Source organism: Myotis yumanensis, unplaced genomic scaffold, assembly GCF_028538775.1.
Source record: "Myotis yumanensis isolate MYYU_CA2020_CCGP unplaced genomic scaffold, mMyoYum1.0.hap1 SCAF_2, whole genome shotgun sequence".
In the NCBI taxonomy this organism is placed as follows: Eukaryota; Metazoa; Chordata; class Mammalia; order Chiroptera; family Vespertilionidae; genus Myotis; species Myotis yumanensis.
Window position 1 is genome coordinate 93,401,967 of NW_027223753.1, and position 18,562 is coordinate 93,420,528.

The 18,562-nt window shown below is 51.7% G+C and overlaps 1 protein-coding gene across 4 annotated transcripts in view; it reads left to right on the top strand.

Moving 5' to 3' along the window:
• Window positions 1–18,562, top strand: part of SLC22A23 (solute carrier family 22 member 23) — a 181,416-nt gene that overhangs the window by 159,000 nt on the left and 3,854 nt on the right. The window contains exons 6-10 of one of the 4 annotated variants that reach the window (XM_070405799.1): window positions 1,883–1,985; window positions 3,936–4,168; window positions 5,695–5,727; window positions 5,853–5,876; window positions 6,933–7,056. In XM_070405799.1, the coding sequence (XP_070261900.1) occupies window positions 1,883–1,985; window positions 3,936–4,168; window positions 5,695–5,727; window positions 5,853–5,876; window positions 6,933–7,056 (517 nt within the window). Of the gene's footprint in view, window positions 1–1,882; window positions 1,986–3,935; window positions 4,169–5,694; window positions 5,728–5,852; window positions 5,877–6,932; window positions 7,057–18,562 lie in introns of those variants that run through there. The other 3 variants (XM_070405800.1, XM_070405796.1, XM_070405797.1) reach the window with 3 other exon arrangements.

Sequence of the window (18,562 nt, forward strand, 5' to 3'; positions counted from 1 at the left end):
AACATGATCTATTAACTATAATATTTCTATATTCTTTAAAAGTTTTTTAGATTTTTAACCAGGAGGAAAGTATGTTTGTAAATCAAATTAGTCCATTTTTACAAAGGGGAGCATAAAAGTCAGGAAGACCTCAGGAGAGGGTCTGTGGACACAGCCGAAATGCCAGCCGTCTGGCTTGTGCACAGACCTCAATCTTCACACCTAAATATGGAAAGGAAGAAAGTTCTGGAAACTCAAGTGGTATGGTATCCCTCAGACATAGGAGAGGCTTTTTCTTCCCTTTCTATGCCACAGCTGGTGACACTGATCCAAAAAAATTTTTATTTAAATAAAAAGCTCCTAAATCCTCATGGTTAAGCAAAATATTTTCCTTCCAACTGTAACTAATGAGGCCGGCGGCCTTGAGGCCATTGGGCGGCAGGAAGGAGGTAGAACAGGAGAGAAGTAGGGGGCAGGTGGCCGGGTGTGGGTGTGGAGGGCACTCCTCAGGGACTCCCTGGGGGAGCTGCTGCTCTGGGAGGCAGGCCTGTTTCCTCTCAGCACTAAAGGCTTCCTAGTATACGGGGAACTTCCCACCTCCACTGCTTTTTAAGAAAAACGTAGTAGACTTTTTTGGGATAACTTTAAGTTTTCAGAAAAGTTGCAAAGTAGGACAGAATTTCTGAATACCCCTGACTCAGTCTCCCCTCTTATTACCATCTGATATTCCCACGGCACAGTTGTCACAGCTGAGAAACTGCCATGGGGACACTACCGTTAACCAAACGCCAGCCTTTATCTGCATGTCACCATCTTCCCATGAGTAACCTCTTCCTGCTCCAGGGTGGCGTTTAGTCAGCCCGTTTCCCCAGTCCTCTCCGAACGACAGCAGTTTCTCAGTCTTTCCTTGTTTTCGTGGCCTTAACAATCTTAAAGAGCTCTGGCCAGCCACCCAATTGGTTAAGTCGTCCTTTTCTCTTTTAGCTCCCGAGTAGGGGATTATTCCCCCAGGACAGGACAGGCCTGGGCAGGAGCAAGAAGGGCCTGGGAGGCTGGGCGGTGGCTTTTCTGCGCACAGAGGGGTAGGGAGGCCGTGGAGGTCCAGATGTTGCCTATTTTGATCTTCCATGTTAACTTGCTAAGTCAACACCAGCACTTGAGCAAACCCATGAACCCGGTTAACGCGGCCCTGGGATGCTGTCGGTCTGTTCAGAATGGCTTTTGGAGCCCGTTTGAGCCTCGCAAGAAACTGTCTTCTAACTGTGTGGTTGGTCACATCACTTTCAGCCAAAACATCATGTCTTTCCAGCTGCCAAAGGCTTTGAGCGTTAAAAGTACACCCACGTGTGGGTTGTGTGTATCTGTTTGTGCACATATAGGCACACAGTTCCTGCATTTATTTCTCTTTCGAAGATGCATGCATTGGAGGGGCGGTGTCAGAAGCAGCAGCGACGCCATCGTGCGTTCCGCCCACAGTTAAGGAGCATGTCAGCATGTGCTTCTCTGAGCAGTGGGCGGTGCAGACAGATCAGACTTAGAAGGAAGCCACTGTTCTCAGTGCCTAGAGCCCAGTGAGTGCTCAGTATCCTAGAATCACCCTTCGGCCCTGACCTCTGCCCGTGTGGAATGAGCCTGCGCTAATCACTGTGTGTGTCCTTCCTGGTTCCCAGGAGAGGCTGACAGTGAGCACGGCTCCCTCCACACCCCACCCCGAGGGGAATCTGAGCAGCCAGGTTAGAGTCCGTGAACACCTTCGCTATCCTGACAGCCAGGCTCTGTCCCCTGCCTTAGAGGGGGAAACCCTACAGTATTCTCCCTGTTCACGATGCCTGATTGGGCACCGGCTGTCTTTGAGGCCGCCCGTCCGGGCCTTGCGGAGAGGTCACGCTCTCTTTCTCCGCAGAGCTGGAGAAGGAGCTGTCCCGGAGGCCCAAGAAGGTCTGCATCGTGAAGATGGTGGGAACCCGGAACTTGTGGAAGAACATCGTGGTCCTGTGTGTGAACTCGTGAGTTGCAGAGGGACACATCCGAGGGCGAGGACAGGGAGGGGCCGGAAAGGGCCTCCAGGCCCTCCTCCTTCCCAGCTGGTTTTTGAATTATGGCCGAGCTGGCCCTCTGGCCTGCCCAGGGCTCCGCCCTTCGCTGAGGGGCCCAGCTAAGTCTGATAAGCCTGTCAGAGCTTTCTAACCAGTTGCTGGAGGATATGGGCCCCAACCCCAGCCTCAGCGCAGCTAGAGCCCCAGCCAGCCACCCCGGGCTGCCCAGGCGGGGCCCTGGGCTAGTCCACACAGATGTGCATCCTTTCGACCGCGAGAAGATGGGCCAGGCTAGTCCTGCCATTCCCCACAGCTGCTTCTGTCAAAGCAGCTCCATTGAATCAGGTCTCGGTATTGGGGTTCCTGATTAAATTTGGGGAAGATAAAAAGGTTCTCCTGCCAGAGCGATAGGAAAGCTCAGACCTCACTTACACCCTGTCCCCCAGGTGAGGAGACCATGGCCCAGGCAAGGGACTCACCAGCCATGGCCACCGGGTGGTCAGGGCCAAGACCTCAGGCCTCAGCCTCCTGGCCCAGAGTTGGCCCCGGGCACGGTCACCACACCACTGTCCATATTGGGCAGACACTGGCTAGACCAATAGGACCATTAAGAATGGAGTGACTTCTCCAAGTTGTATTTTGGAAAAAAAACACAAAACGTGACAAAGACAAGATGACATTCTAATGATTCTTGTTGGAGCGTGTCTCTTTCTCTGGCTTTGTTGTCCTAAACTGCCTTTGTGGCCAGAGGACTTCCTCTCCACCAGAACAGAAAGGTGAAGACTTCCCTGCACCCTCCCTGAGCCAGGAGGAAAGGGCAGTCATCGGTCCAGGAGACGCGCTGAGTCTCAGTTACTAGATGAGAAAAGGACGCCCAGGGGCTGGGTCCTCGGCTGAGTGCTTCCCAAGCAGAAAGGCGTGTGTTGGCAAAGGGCAGCATCCTGCTGCAGGGGTGGGGTCTGCTGCAGGGGTGGGGCCTGATGCATCTTCGAGGCGTGATGAGAGCACCAAGGGAGTTGGAGGAGAAGGGAATGGATGCTGAGCGCTGACATAACAAAGGGGCTCCCCCAGCGTGCAAGCATTTCACACCAGACCCTGTCCCAAAGGGCCCTTCAGAGCCCTGGGTTCAGTCCACGTGGTGTGGTCACCACTGCTGCAGCCTCCCTGGGCGTGCACAGATGCTTCCCAGAGCAGACATCTGTCTGCAGCAGCTGGGACACATGTTGCCAGCAGATTTCTGTGATCCTGTGGGGCAGACAAGAGGCTTGATCCGGGCAGTGGAGGAAACGGACGTAAATGAAGAACTGAAAGTCTCCAAGACCATTTGGCCTGGTTTCTACTGGTTCTTCAGGGTGCCTTTGACAAGTAGTGGCAGAACAGGGTTGCATAGGTCATTCTCTGGACGGATTCCCAAGCCCCCAGAGCCCCGAGTGCTGAAGGAAGAGGCAGACACAGACGGGCAGTGTGTCTCTAAGGTTGTCCTTTGCCAGCTGAGTAATCTGTGCTAGCGGCTGGACCTCCCTCAGCCTGTGTGCCCACCTATGAGGTGGGTCTGACAGTAGCTCCTACGCCACTGATGTGGGATTGAAGAAGCGACACGAGGGGAGCACTCTGTCTTGCATGTGGGGTTCCCGTGAAAGTTGCTGTTTGAACAGAAGGCCTCGCTGCCTTTATGCTTACACCTTTCTCCTGGAGTGATGGCAGGGAGTGAGCACGCGCCCCAGTGAGGGTCACCTCTCTGAAGTCTTCAGTCTGCGTGTCTCTCTCCTCTCCATTCACTGACGGTAACGGCACACTTTTGATTACACATGGAGCCGCTCACACGATTCCTTGTTGTTGGACACAGTGACTCCCGGGGCGTGGCGCGGTCCCTGGTGTCCTGCATGCCCGCACATGGCCCTCTCGGTGTGTCTCCCACAGGCTGACAGGGTTCGGGATCCACCACTGCTTCGCAAGGAGCATGATGGGCCACGAGGTGAAGGTGCCACTGCTGGAGAACTTCTACGCCGACTACTACACCATGGCCAGCATCACCCTGGCCTCCTGCCTGGCTATGTGTGTGGTGGTCAGGTTCCTGGGGCGCCGGGGAGGGCTGCTGCTCTTCATGATCCTCACTGCCCTGGCCTCCCTCCTGCAGCTTGGGCTCCTCAACCGTGAGTAGAGCCGGGGGAGTGGGATGGGCTGTGGGGTGGGGGTGGGGCCGGGTGAAGGGGCCGGTGTACAAAAGGGCTGGTGGGACTTGAGACTAGTTTTCAGTGACCTGGTATTCCAAAATCAGCAGCTCTAACAGCTGTGCATGGTGACTGCCTTCTCTCCTCTCCCTCCCCAACCCTGGGCTCCCACTCAGAGCCGCCCTGACTGCACCTGCATGGCCGCGGCTTCACTAATGGCCAGACTATCTCTGTGACAGCACCTGACGGAGAAGAACAAGGGCTTGTTTCTTCCCTGAGAAATGAAGAGGGAAATAAATGTTGACACTCTTGTGTTGGGACACTGCTTTTCAGTAGATATTCCCAAGTTCCTCAGCTTGTCTTTGGGCCAAAGAATTTCTCAGTAAATGTTTAAATGATTTAAAGGAACGCTGGGGAATCCATGTGGCCCCTGCAAGTATAAGAAGGCAAGCTCAGAACAGCACCATGTGGGCCAAGGCCCACCTCCATGCGTGGAAGGAGCCACAGGCATCTCTCTGGCCTGCTCACGGTGAGACGTGAGTGAGCCAGGCAGCTGAGCCCTCCTCTCACCCGTGCCCGGCCTCCTGGGACAGCTCGGACACTGTGGGGACACAGATGCCATGAAGGGAGCCACCAGGCTGTGGGGACTGGGCTCGGGACCCTCGTGCACCGAGGGTCAGGGCCTCTGGTATGTCAGGTGTGCGGGATGTGGCCGAGACATGGGTCAGGGTCCAGAACGGAAGGAAGCGAAAGAAAGCTCACAACTTCCTCAGCCTGTGTACAAACTGGGTTAAAGAATAGCTGGTTTCGGCCTCACGAGGCATTTTTCTAAGGGCAGGTCCTGTGCATCCTGCATCTCGCTGGGGACTGGTCTTTGTTTCAGCTGTGACTGACAAGGGACCGGAGGAGTGCTGTCTGTCTCTCGACCATCCTGTCCCGGGTGGGGCTGCCCGAGCTGCCCTCCCAGGGAGCCTCGGGGAGTGGGCGCTCCAGGGGATGTGCAGCGGCAGCCCGGGAGGCCACTGCGCTCTCTTCCCTGAGCAGGAAGGAACACCACAGCAACTCTGTGCAAAGGACAAGTCGTCTGAGGATCAGACTCAGAGCATAACGCCCCTGGCGGTGGCCTGGCCGCGGCGGAGGCTCCCTGAGCACAGGCGGGCAGTGATGAGGCTCGTGCGCAGCGGAAGTAGTGCTTGGCTCAGGCCAGGGAGTGAGCCAGAGTCGGTTCCGGAGGGTGCAGGCTTCTCCCCAGGATGAGGCCAGTGAGGCTTTAGCCTGCCCTTCCCAACAGGAAGAGTTTTGTTTAGCCGAGTGCTAATTCCAGTGCCTGGGACTGTCCCACAGGCCTTCTCCATCTCTCTAGCTCTCTGGCCCAGACCTGCAGGGAATTCACTGAGATTCCAGCCACGTGGAAACACACAGTGGACTTGCCTAATGTGCTTTCTTTCTCCCCCTTTTCCCGCTTTCTTTGTCCTCATCCGTGTGCTGCCATCATCTCCGTGGCCCAGTGATTGGGAAGTACACCCAACACCCAGATTCAGGTGAGCCCCACATGCTTGTGCGTGCGCGTCATCATCTTTGTATTGCATCCAAACGGGCAATTTCATAAACACTCACTCGCCTGTGTTTTCCCTCTCCTGTTTCTCCTCCTCCTTCACCCTCCAAGAGTTGCAGCTGAAGTTGGCCGTAGGTTGGACACTATAAGCATACATCTGTGTTCTCTACCCCCTTTGCTTCTAGAAAGAGCTGCTCCTCCTCCTGTTTGTGCCCAGTTTGCACGCATGCCCTCGCCTCTTCCCCTGGCACCGGCACAGGCAGTCAGCGCAGGCCTCAGCTGCCACCCAAGCAGAGATGCAGAGTGTCTTAGGGACAGTGCTGGGCGAGATCAGAACGCCCAAAGGTGTTGGAGGCCTGGCTGACCGTGCTGCTGGGGGAAGCTGCTGTCTGCTTGTGAATGAGTCTTGCGGGCTTGTTGCTCTCCGCCGCGGGGACGGCAGCGCCACCGCCGTGCACCGCAGTGCTGCTGGTCACACGTGCCTGGCCTGACCCAAGCCCATGCCCCTGGGCACTCCACAGGGAGAGCCTGGGTCCCCTGCAGCCTCGCAGGGAACAGAGCTCCGCCCCAGCGGCCCGCTATTGCTTCACGCTAGACGCCACCTTGGCGTGAGGTCAGACTCTAGTGCCATTTGCAAGATGCTTGGGTTGGTTGAGCCCTTTCCTTCCAGGCCCATAAATTTTTCTGTTTGGATTATTTGAGTTTTTATTCCCTTAAATCAAGCCTAAGATACCCTGCCCCGTGTATTGGACTGGGCAAAACTGAGGCCCGAATAGCCAGGGCTCTCTGAGTGTGGGCACCTTTCTCTGGAACCATATGGAAGGCTGGGACAGAGTGGACATTGCTGTAATCCTGAGACCGCCAGCCTCCCTTCCTGCCAGGCTGGCTCAGCCTGAGGCATCCAGCAGTCCGTGTGTGCCCCAGCCCTCAGGACCCACAGGGGACCTGCAGGAACCCGGCAGTCTACTGCCCAGAGGGTCTGACCTCCTGCCTCTGGGCTGCTCCTCCCTCTGCAGAGGGACTGAGCACCCTGGTCTGCACCCCAATAGCAGAGAGGGGAAGAGGGAAGTCCCTTCATGCATCCCAGGCCTCCCTGTTCCCCTCTCCCCTGCTCTCTCCGCCCCAGCGTGACTAGCTTCCTTTCCCCTTCCCTCTGCCCCTCCTCACCAACCCTTTCTGATTGCCCTTCAGGTATGAGCGACAGTGTCAAGGACAAATTCTCCATCGCGTTTTCCATCGTGGGCATGTTTGCCTCCCACGCAGTGGGAAGTCTCAGTGTGTTCTTCTGTGCAGAGATCACCCCCACGGTGATAAGGTGAGTGGTGGGAGATGCCCCGCAGGATGTGTTCCTGGGACCCTGGAGGGCTGCCCATTTGGCAAGGCTCCGAGTGAGTTCACAGCTCAGCTTTGGCCGGCCCTGGCCTCGGGCAAGGGTGATGCAGGTGCTGAGCAGTGAGCTTAGTGAAGGGGCACTCCACCCTGACCTGAGGCAGCTGAGAATCAGGTGAGAACTTGATCCTGGGCTCTGCCAGGCTGCAGTCCGAGGAAGAAGAGGAGGAGGAGGAGGAGGAGGAGGAGGAGGAGGAAGAGGAAGGAGGAGAAGGAGGAGGAGGAGGAGGAGGGGGAGGAGGAGAAGGAAAAGGAAGAAGAGGAGGGGGAGGAGGAGGAGAAGGGGGAGGAGGAAGGGAACACGGCAATGACTGGAAAGGAGAGAAATCAGCAGATAACTTACACCCTCACTTCAACTGAAATCAAATGCTGCCAACTCCTCTGAGAGACCCCAATGGAAAAAATCTTTTTCTAAATAAAAAAGAGAAGTAGAAAGGGCCTTATTTTTTTAGTGGCCTGAAAAGTTGATGTCACTATTCCAAAAACAGGCCACATAGAGAGAAAGCCCAGCAAGTTATATCATTGACTTACTGAGCCAGTATTTATCACATACCCACCCGTGTGGCAGGCAGTAGCCGAGTGAGCAGCACAAGGACCCAGCCTGGCAGAGGTATGATTAGTTCATAATTTCCCGAGAGTGGTGCTAACTTGTGCTTAGCTCATTTCTTTTGGTTCATGGAGGTTTGGTCCTTCCTGGTGCTATCCCTGGGTAGTGGGGGGGCAGGAGAAGGGGGCACACACCATTTGATGTTACTAAGATCATCTATAGTAATAAAAGGGTAATGTGCTAATTAGACTGGACGTCTTCAGGACATTATTCCGGACGTCCTTCCTGACGAAGCCAGGGCCGGAGGGAAGCCAGCCCAGGTCCCGGGTGCCTGCCGGCAGCTGGAGGAGGGAAGCCCGGGTCCAGGTCCCAGGTGCCAGAGGGAAGCCAGTGCCCGCAGCCGGGGGAAGGAAGGCCTACCTTGCATGAATTTTCATGCATTGGGCCTCTAGTAGCATAATAAAAGGGTTTGCCTTTATTTAAAAGGGCACCACTTAACTGCAAAGTCATAGGTTTTCCTGGTAATTACTGTGTGGGACTATGGAAGAGCTCACCTTGGTTTACTTTGAACTTTGTATGGAAATATCATTAGCATTTCCAAAGCATGTCTTAAAATATAAACTATGAATATGGGCAATTATTCAGCTGCGAAATAAAACCCAGAAGCCATGCCCTAACCGGTCTGGCTCAGTGGATAGAGCGTTGGCCTGCAGACTCAAGGGTCCCAGGTTCGATTCCGGTCAAGGGCATGTACCTTGGTTGCGGGCACATCCCCAGTAGGAAGTGTGCAGGAGGCGGCTGATCGATGTTTCTCTCTCATCGATGTTTCTAACTCTTTATCCCTCTCCCTTCCTCTCTGTAAAAAATTAATAAGATATATTAAAAAACAAACAAACAAAAAAACCAGAAGCCAGCATGACGACACCCTTTCCACCCTTACTTTCCCACATGGGGAAATGAGTGGAGGCCAACCTGATGGGCTGAAGGTGGGATTTGCTGGACTAATTATTTTAGCCCCAGGCTACTGGGAAGGACTCTGGGAGGAGGCAGGTAGGTTCATGGACTCTTCTTCCCACATTCCCAGCAGGCACGCTGACCGCTGACAACAGAATTTTCACATGACCTCATTTTGATTCATTCTCCCAGATTTTTACAATATATGCCAAGCCCTAGCCCGAGGCTGCTTGGTGCTGTGGGATAAAATGCCAAGCAATTGTGTACTTAAGAAATGAGCTGTGAAATGCCACATAGTCAGTCCTGCCCAACCTCTGCCCCAGCAAGGTGAAGAGCTGAGTCTGAAGTTTGTTCTTACTGTAATGCTGGATGTTGCAAAGTGCCCGAGGCAGATGGCAGCTCTCTCTCTTTTCTTTACCTACACCTCCTCCCTTCACAAAAGATTCCAGCAAAGAGGATTCTCTCTGTGGAGCAAAAGTCAGGGTTAGGCCGGCTCTCTGCTGGCCTCTGCGGCCTCTGTGACTACAGATGCTCCCCTGCGATGGCCAACCCTCCCCTCCGGGAGTGGGGAGACTTTACTGTTCCCTGTGAGATTTTGCATAAGCAGCTGAACTGTAGGAAACACCGTTTCATTTTCCTCTGTGATGCAAACCTGGAAAGATGACTTGGGGTTGAAATTCAACAAATATGTTGTCAGATTGAGCTTGCCAAGATGACAAATTAGAAAAATCTTGGCCCTTGGTGATGTTTTTGTACTTGCAGAGAATGAAAGAAAATTCAGTCCAAAGGGGGTCTTGTCTCCTGGCCAGGATGGAACTTTCTGGTGTTACTGATGACCCCCTCTTGGCACCGTTTCCTTCCGAAGGCAGTCTCTTACACGCACTCAGGGACAGTCCCTACACAGTCCCAGGACCGGAGTGGCTTTCTTATCCTCCCCCTACTGCGTGCAGATAAATCCAGGGTGAGCTAGGATGGGTGGCCTGCAGTCTGTGAGCTTCATTGTTCTTAGTACAAAACTAGCCTTTTTCTACAAAGATGTATTAAAAACACATCTTCTGCCAGGGCTGACTGTGGGCAAATGGGAGGATAAGAACCTTTCTGCATAAAAGCTTGCGGAACTCCATTGTCCAAGAATGACAGCGACTCACCAGGGCTAATTAATCAATTCGTGGTGTTCTGTGATCCCACCGGAACCTCCCGCTGCCGCTGCCGGGCACGCTTCCCTCCGGGCAGGCTCGTGTAGACGCCACCATTCTTACCATTAGCGGAGGCAGCGAGGCAGCGGGTTCTTCTCAGGTGCGCTTGGGCGACATTGCAGGTGGGTGGGAGGGACCTGTGTCTGCGGCACCTTCTCCGCTTCGGCTTGGACAGTGGCCGGTCCCGGTTGATCCAGAAGCAGCTAGTGGCTTTTTGTGGCAGGTCATCTTTTCTATGCGGTGTCCACCTGGAAGCACAGGCGGGAGCCCCTTGTTCCCAGTCAGGTGAGAAAGGAGGCAGGTGCTGGTGACCACAGCAAGTCCACCTCATTTTCCCGAAGTTCTCACAGGTTCCCTCCACGCCCTGAGCCTCAATGGTGGGTCCCCTGCTCTCGTCCGAGCCCATCCACTCCCTCCTGGTGTCTCCTGCTCTGCTCCCCTCAGGCCACCCCACCTCCTTCTAGAAACTTTTCTTGGCACTTGCCTTACCTGACACCTTCATCCTAACTAACCCCTCCCGGTTCCCACCTCAGGACTAGACCCCAGACCCTGAGGTCTTCCTCTGTAAAGTTGCCTCAGGAGCCAGCACTGGGGACAAAATGGCCTATGTGTCATGTGGAGTCTGCTTAGCTTTTTTTTAAATTTGTGTCTTAAATATATAAATACAATATTTATAACAAATGCTCAGTGAATGACCAGAAGCCAAGGAGACGAGCCACACACATTAGAAGTTAAACAGCAGGACGAGGGCCGAGCAGAGGGCAGAGGATGAGCCAGAGCCCAGATTTGGGTCCTCAGCCCAGAAGAAAGAGCAGAAGTGGGCCAGTGTGATCCCAGAAGCCACTCATCCCTGCATGGCCCCGGCGCGTCCTTCAGCCAGCCTCCACCCCTGTGCCCTCACGTGAGAGGACTCAACCGCCTTGTGTGGTGGTGGTGATGAGGGAGGAGAGAATATAGGCAAAGGGTTTGGCCTTGTAAAGGAAAACTGATATTGACACCTATCCCAAGATATTGGCAAAGCTTGTATGCCTATGGATTGATATTGAGCTCAGAATCCATTTTTTATTCTTTTACATGTCTGCTCATAGTAATAGTTATATTTATTCTTTGGGGTTTTATAGAAAACCCCAGTCCAACTATTTATAATTACTGAACATGTATAACTGTCAATACTCTTTTTTAAAAAAAAGAAAATTGATATAGTCCTACCTGAAAATTTTTGGCCATTATATTTATTTCTGTAAAAATTGACACAAATATCTGTTCATCCTTGACTTCACAGAAGTCTAGTAAAGACAAGCTAAGTAACATAAAAGAGGAAGTAAGAAATGGGAGGTATGTGTCTGGGATTCACATGTTCAAATGGAATGATTTGAAGATTCTAGAATTCTTAATTCATTTGCTATTTCCAATAAGGCGGCTCCCTGTATATGGATCTTTATATCCTTAATTTAGATATTGTAACTAGTAAAATAAAGATAGCTGGTGGAAATGAAAATTTGTGTGCTCCTAAAGCACAGCAAGTTGCCCCTCCCCCATTATCTTTTATCTGTAAATTGAGGGTCTGACTGCTCTACTGTGCATATGCTGCCCTCTAGTGGCAATCTAGAGAAGGGCAGAAAAAACGCAGGAACCAATTGTGGGAAGGAAAATGAAACTATCACCTAATTATTAGCATGTAATGATCCCATTCAGTGAAATTTCAAAAAGAAAACACAAAGCCAAAAATGATGTGCCAAATTCTGCCAAAATTGTTTCTAATCTTACTGAATAATTTTAATGTATCTTTGATAGAAAACCAAACAGAAAATTGCTTTCATTGAAAAAATATATATATATTGCACATTATATATGCATGTGTACATACCTGTTTATGTATATATAGTATATAGGTAATTTTTTAATGGTCCCTCTAATCCTACCAAAAATCAAATATATTTCATTGACATGATTTATTAACATAATGTATTAGTATGGTCAAGTTCATTGGGCATGATGAAGGGAGACTTCTGTGTGGTGCTGAGCCCTGCTCCTTCAACCATGAATCCGTGTTCAGTCTCTCTCGTGGGTCTGTGCACTCTACCTGCCTGCATGTTAACCCATGTGTGGTCTTTACATGCACTGAGCTGCCTGTCAGTGGCATTCACTCTTAGTGGCAAGGTCAGGTGGAAGCCAAGCAGGTTTCCGAGAAAATGACGTCTTACTGATATCAAAGGCCCCGCTGAAACATGTCCATTTTCCCTGGCATCCAATACGTCCCTTGCAACATCCTGTGGCTTCCTGAAGTGACTAGAATGATCAAAAAGACTAAGTGGCACTCTAGCTGGTTTGGCTCAGTGGATAGACCATCAGCCTGTGGACTGAAGGGTCCTGGGTTGATACCGGTCAAGGGCACATACCTCGGTTGCAGGCTGGATCCCCGGTCCTGATCTGGACAATCAATCGATGTGTCTATCTCACATCGATGTTTCTCTCTCTCTCTCTCTCTCTCTCTCTCTCTCTCTCTCTCTCTCAAAATAATGGGAAAATACCTTCTGTATTAACAACAACAAAAAAAGACTAAGTGGCTCTTTTAGGAGTTTCTATTACTCATCTCACAGATGGAGTCAATCACGGTGCTCTTTCCAGTGGTCATCTATACTTAACCTGTCCTGTTTGTTTGGGCAAGCTGACCTTCCTACCTATGAAGCCAGTGTGATCCATAAACAGCCAATATTTACTAGGCATAGACAGTGTGTGCCCGTTGATATTCTTGGAAATACTCCTTGACCTTGAAGGGTCCATAAGCTAACAAGGATGGTGAGCACATGAACAAATACTAATAGAAAGGTTCAGAGTGTCTTTAAAAGGTTCTCTGGGACCCTCTATCTGGGAAGGGGTTAATAGCTGGGAGACACTCCCCAGAACACTGCTGTTCCTCATTTGTGTCCCCTTGATGGCTCAGTGGCACATGATGTGACCATTCCTCTAGCGCTTTCAGTCTCTCCCTTGGGGAAGGCGTTCTAATGCACAGACAGCACTGATGACACGTCACAGCCTGGGTGAGGAGGCTGGCTGCTTTCTTCCATGGCTAAGTGTAGGGAATGCTATCACTCATTGATTAGTGTATCAGTTATCTATTGCTGTGTAACAAATTACCCCACAACTTAGTGGCTTAAAGCAACCTATGCTTATTCTATCACAGTTTCTGTGGGTAGCAGCCTGCATGGCCTAGCTGGACTCTCAACTTCAGGGTCCTCCCCAGGCCACAATCAGCTGGACTTACTTCCAAGCTCATTCAGTAACTGGCAGATTTCTTAACCCATCTGGGCTGCTATGACAGAACACCATAGACTGGGTGGTGTATACACAGAAAGTTAGTTACTTCTCACAGTCCTGGAGGCTGGGAAGGCCACGGTGTCCGCAGGTTTGGTGTCTGGTGAGGGCCTGCTTCCTGGTTCACAGATGCTGTGTTCTTGCTGCATCCTCACATGCTGGGAGGCAGAGAGCTTTCAGGGGGCCCTTTTCTAAGAGCACCAACCCCATCATGGGGGCTCCATCCTCATGACATAATCACTTCCCAAAGGGCCCCCTTCTGATACCATCACATTGGGGATTAGGAGTTCACATGAATTTGGGGGGACACACACATTCAAACCATAACAGAAATAGTCAGTTCCTTGCCAAACAAGGACCTTGTTCCTTGCTGGCTGTAGGCTAGGGGCCACCTTAGGTCCTGGCCACATGGACCTCAACAACCCAGCAGCTTGCTTCATGAAAGCCAGCAAGGGAGTTTGCTGGAGTCCAGTCTTCTGTAAGCTAATCATGGAGGGACAGCTCATCACCTTTGCTGCATTTTATTAGTAAAAAGTGAGTTGCCAGGTCCAGCTCATCTCGAGGTACAGGGTGTGAACAGTGGGTGGTGGGAGTGATTGGGACCATACCGAGTGAATACCCAGGTACCAGCCAGCTCTCAGCCAGCGGCTGGGTAGAGGCTAGGGCTAGCACACTGAGTCAGGCCTGGTCCCGCCCTGGAAAACCACTGAAGAATAAGAGCCGCACAGACATGCAAACATGAGTGAGTCAAGTGTGCTGAGGATATGGTGGGAGCACTGAGAGGAGGGAAGGCAGCGGGCAAAGCACTTGGCAGCCTGCACAGCGTGTACCAGGGCGCTGCCTGGGACTGGATTCCAGGGTGCAGAGGGAGCAGCCAGTGGTCTGGGAGGGAGGTGAGTGCATGGGGAGCAGTGTGGGGGGAGGGAGAGAGCCAGAGCAGAAGTCTCTAGAAGGGAGAGGGGTGGTGGGTGTGAGGCAGCTTCAGGAGGCATTGTCTGCAGGACTTGGGTGAAACGACCAGGAGGAGGAGAAGGAAGGACCAAAGCTGTTCCAGCACCTCCACCAGCCTGTGGGTCTCCACCTTATCCCTGGAGGCTTTAGGCCTCTCTCTCTCTCTCTCTCTCTCTCTCTCTCTCTCTCTCTCTCTTTTCTCTCTCTCCCTCTCTCTTTCTTCCTCACCCAAGGATATGTTTCTTTTGACTTTTAGAGAAAGAGGAAGAGAGGGAGGGAGGAAAGGAGCGAGAGAGAGAAACATTGGTGTTAGAGAGAAACATCAAACCCGTATCCTGACTGGGAATCAAACTGCAACCTTTTGGTGTACGGACAGCACTCCAGCCGACTGAGCCACTCACCTGGCCAGGCCTGGCTCCTCCTCTCTTTAGCCTCTCAGTTCTTGAACTTGCTCAGCTCAGGCCTGGCTGTCAGGTTCCTCCTCATCCCTCACCAAACACCCCCAACCCCAGCCAATCCACTGATCTCAGCGGTCTTCCCTTCACCTCCTGCTGTTTGTCACTTTAATATTAATGCAGCAAGAAAGGAGTTAGAAATAATATTTCTGCTTTGTGGCGCCAACAGAGATGTGATGGGAGCTTAGGCAAGCAGAGAAAATAAGCAGCAAACCTGCTCTGCCTAGGGCTGCTCGCTGTGCCGCTCTCCCTACCCCCTTTACAGATTCTTCCTGCAGCTCACAGAGGGGACGCTGCTGCGGATGATGGAGCCAGAGCTCTGACCCAGGCCGCCTGTTCTCTTAACTGTTGCATCTCCTGCCTGTGTAGCAAGAAAAGTCTGTGAGGCAGCTCGCTCTGGCCTGGCCTGTGTGTGTGGGTTGCCCGAGGTGGGGTGGCCCTAATTGCTAACTGCAATCTTGATGCTCCTCTACTTGAATGAACACTAGTGACAAGTCATGTCTCCTTCTTCACTACACACATGAGGTAGTTACCTACCCAGGAACCTGGCAGGGCAGGGCGTGAAGCCCCGGAGCTTAGCTGGGGCAGGGTGAGAGAACCCCATGGAGGGCTTGGAGGGGAGAACGGGCAGGAGGGCAGGAGGGCAGCAGGGCGGGGGAGCCCTGGGAGCTGTGCATTATCTGGAGGCAGAAGGGAGCCATGGAAGGATTTGGAGCAAGTGACTGGCATGATCAGCTCTGTATTCTAGACAGGGCACTTTGTCAGCAGTGAGGAAATGAAGTCTGAGGAGATGGGAGGATCCCTGCGGGAGACACCAGTGAGGGGAGTGTAACCCCCATGGGCCTGAGCTGGTCAGGGGTTGGACAGGAGGGGGGCTGGGAAAGGGAAGCGCAGGGACTCCCAGGCTTGGCTTTGTCCCCTAGGGCAGGGCACCTGGAGAGACTCTCTGAAACCCAGCCTGGGTCTTAGCCTGCAGCAACCTAAGGAGAAGTGTTTCCCACCCTCCTCATCTCTGAATCACTGGCACTTGCTGTGCCTGAGGCCACACCCTCTGGGGTGGGCTGCTACCTGCAAACACAAAAGGCCATTCCTAATTTAGGGAGAGAAGGGGAGAGAGAAATTTATTTTTTTGATTATGAAACATGACAAAATGGGGGAGACCGCCCATTGTCCCACCCATGCACACACAGTTGCCATTCTTAAGAAAAAATATTTGAGAAAAAATATTTGCAAGACTGCTCTGTCCTATCTTTATCATAAAACTGTATGTCTGATTTAAGGTGGCCCTTAGGTCCAGCTGCCCACCTGGAGAGCCCCAGCATGCCACCATCTCTTCCCGAGTGCCCCTAAACCCTATCACCCTCCCGATCCTGGACTGGCCAGCCAGAGGGTGTGTTGTCGTAGGGCGGCAGGTAGCAAAGGCAGGGTCTCCCCTTCCCTTGTTGGGGACAGTAACGCCCCTGAGAAGGCCTGCAGAGCAAAGCAAAACAGAAACTCCCACCCAGGCAGCCGGGTGGAAGGGAGAGGGGAGCCCGGACAGTCTCCGTGTTCTCAGGAAGAAAGGTGAGGCCTGCGTGGGCGCCCTTCTAGACTAGAAGTCTGGGGATTTGTATCAACAGGAGGCCCCAGGTGGAACCGTTTTGGGGTTTTTCTCAACAGCTTTATTGAGGCACAATTAACATACCATAGCATCCATGCACTTTTAGTAAATAGTGCAATGACAGTGCAAGCCTCACCACAGCCCAGTTACAGAACATTTTCCCCAAAAGTTCCTCATGGCCCTTGCAGTCTTCCTCCCACTCCCAGAGCCAGGCAGCCACTCGTCTGCTTCCTGTCTCTATAGATCGGCCTTCTTTTGGACATTTCCCATAAATGGATTCATACAGTCACCTAGTGTGGTTCTAAATTCACCCATGTTCCTTTTTTATCATGGATGCTATTCCACTGTATATGACAGACCACATTTTGTTTCTTTAGTCACCAGTTGGACAATGGAATTCTGTCCAATTTTTGGATGTTATGAATAATGCTACAGTGAACATTCGCTGGTACGTTTTTGTGTGGACACAGGTTTTCATGTTGCATAGGAGTGGAATTGTTGGATCATAAAAATTTACACTTAACTTTTTAAGAAACTGCCAAGCTTTTCCACAGTGGCTACACCATTTTTCTTTCCTACCAGCCATATGAGGCTTCTAGTTTATCTGCATCCTCACCAACACTTGTTATTGTCTGTCTTTCTGATTATAGCCATCCTAGACCTCACTGTGGTTGTGATTTGCATGTCTCCAAATGTACTCATTGGATGTCTTATAGTTTCTCTGGAGAAATGTCTATTTAAATCTTTGGCCAGTTTTTTTAAATTGGGTTATTGTAAATATGTCTCTCTTCTCTGCATCCAGCGCGGCTAGAGAGCAGTCCAGTTCCTGAGTAGGGGCGGCTAGGGTTTGGGAAAATGAAAGAAAGATACAGACACAGAGGTGGAAGGAAAAAGCTGGGGCTGGGTGGGAACGCTGTCCTCTGATGATGAGACAGGGACAGAGACGTGATACAGCGATACAGCGTATTTATTTTATACAGCAAAAACCAGGAAGTTTTACTAAAAGTCAAGACAAAGGGGATTATGTGCATCCTTGGGTGAGCCCAAGTTGTATTCATTCCTGGTGCTTGGCTGGATTTAAATAACAAAACCCAGTCTCTGGCACCTGGACTGAAGGTCAAGCTGACAACACTCCTGCCTCTTGGAAAAGCGTGTTTCCAGGATGTGGCTTTGCCAACGCCACTGGATTCAACTGACAATAATTAAAGAAATGCCCAGGTCCTTGGGAGCTCCCAGCCCTGTGTCCTACACGCTACAGGGGCCTACCCTTGCGCCCCTCTTTGCCTCATGAGCACATCCAAGAGTAAAGGTCAGTTCACTGAAGGGCAGTACCTAACTGCCTTTGACCAGGTCCATTTGAAAGTTATTTAAACCAACTGAAATCTGCACCCCTGGACCTTCTGCTTACTGGTCTGCATCTGCTCTCTGAGGTGAGGCAAACATCTGCATTCCCCCTGAGACGAGACCTCCTCGCCCGGCCCCTTCCCTGTGGCCCCAGAGCTCTGAGACCAGCCAACCGTCCGTCCTGTAAGTGAGGGCCCAGTGGACAGTAGGACCATTACCTCCTGTCACCTGAACACCGTGGTCCTCTTTACTGCAGCCTAGCACTGCACTGCTTTCTTGGTGTCCACATAACACCTTCTCCCCAGAAATACATCTTTATGCCCAAATAGCCATTAATTGGAGGTTTGATGGTTTTTCCCGCTGCTGTGTATCTACAATGCCTTTGGAGTGTTTGGTAGGTCCCCTCCTGTGGGAGAGGAGTGGAGGCAAGTGGCTCAGGTTCCAGGCTTGTCCTGTGCTATCTGAGCTCAGTGCAGTGGGAATGTCTCCATCAGTGCATGGCTGCTGGAACAGCCTTTCCCAGAGATGGGACACTCCCATTGGTGGGGTGCAGAATGATTCTAGGAAATACATGGGACTCGACAGTAAATAACATCAACTCACAGCGAGAAAATACTGTTTTCAAAGTGTCTTCAAATCTCTGATTGTGGCAAAGAGAAAGTCTGATAGTGTCTTTAACATCTTTAATCCTTGGCAATCCAACCAGACCCCCTGCTACTTCTCTAAATGAAGAGCAAGCCATGGGAAAATAGCAGAATTTAATGCTACTCTCTTTTTCACTGTATGTACATTATTCATGGCAAGGGAAGTTTTCCACTTACAGTGACATTATAAAGTTGTCTTTCAAATTAAATGAGGGAAAGTATTACATGAATTAGAGGTGGTGTACAGGTGGCCCAGATGAAGGTGGTTTGGGATATCCTACATGGGGGATGCACCACAGGTGGGGGGCATGCCGGGTGCCCACCCCCCAGCCAGGCCTCGGGGTCTGCCGTAACCTTGCCATGTCCGCACTCTGGGAGCCACAGCGCCATGCGCGGGGGTGGCGGTGGACACTAACCTTGGTGCTC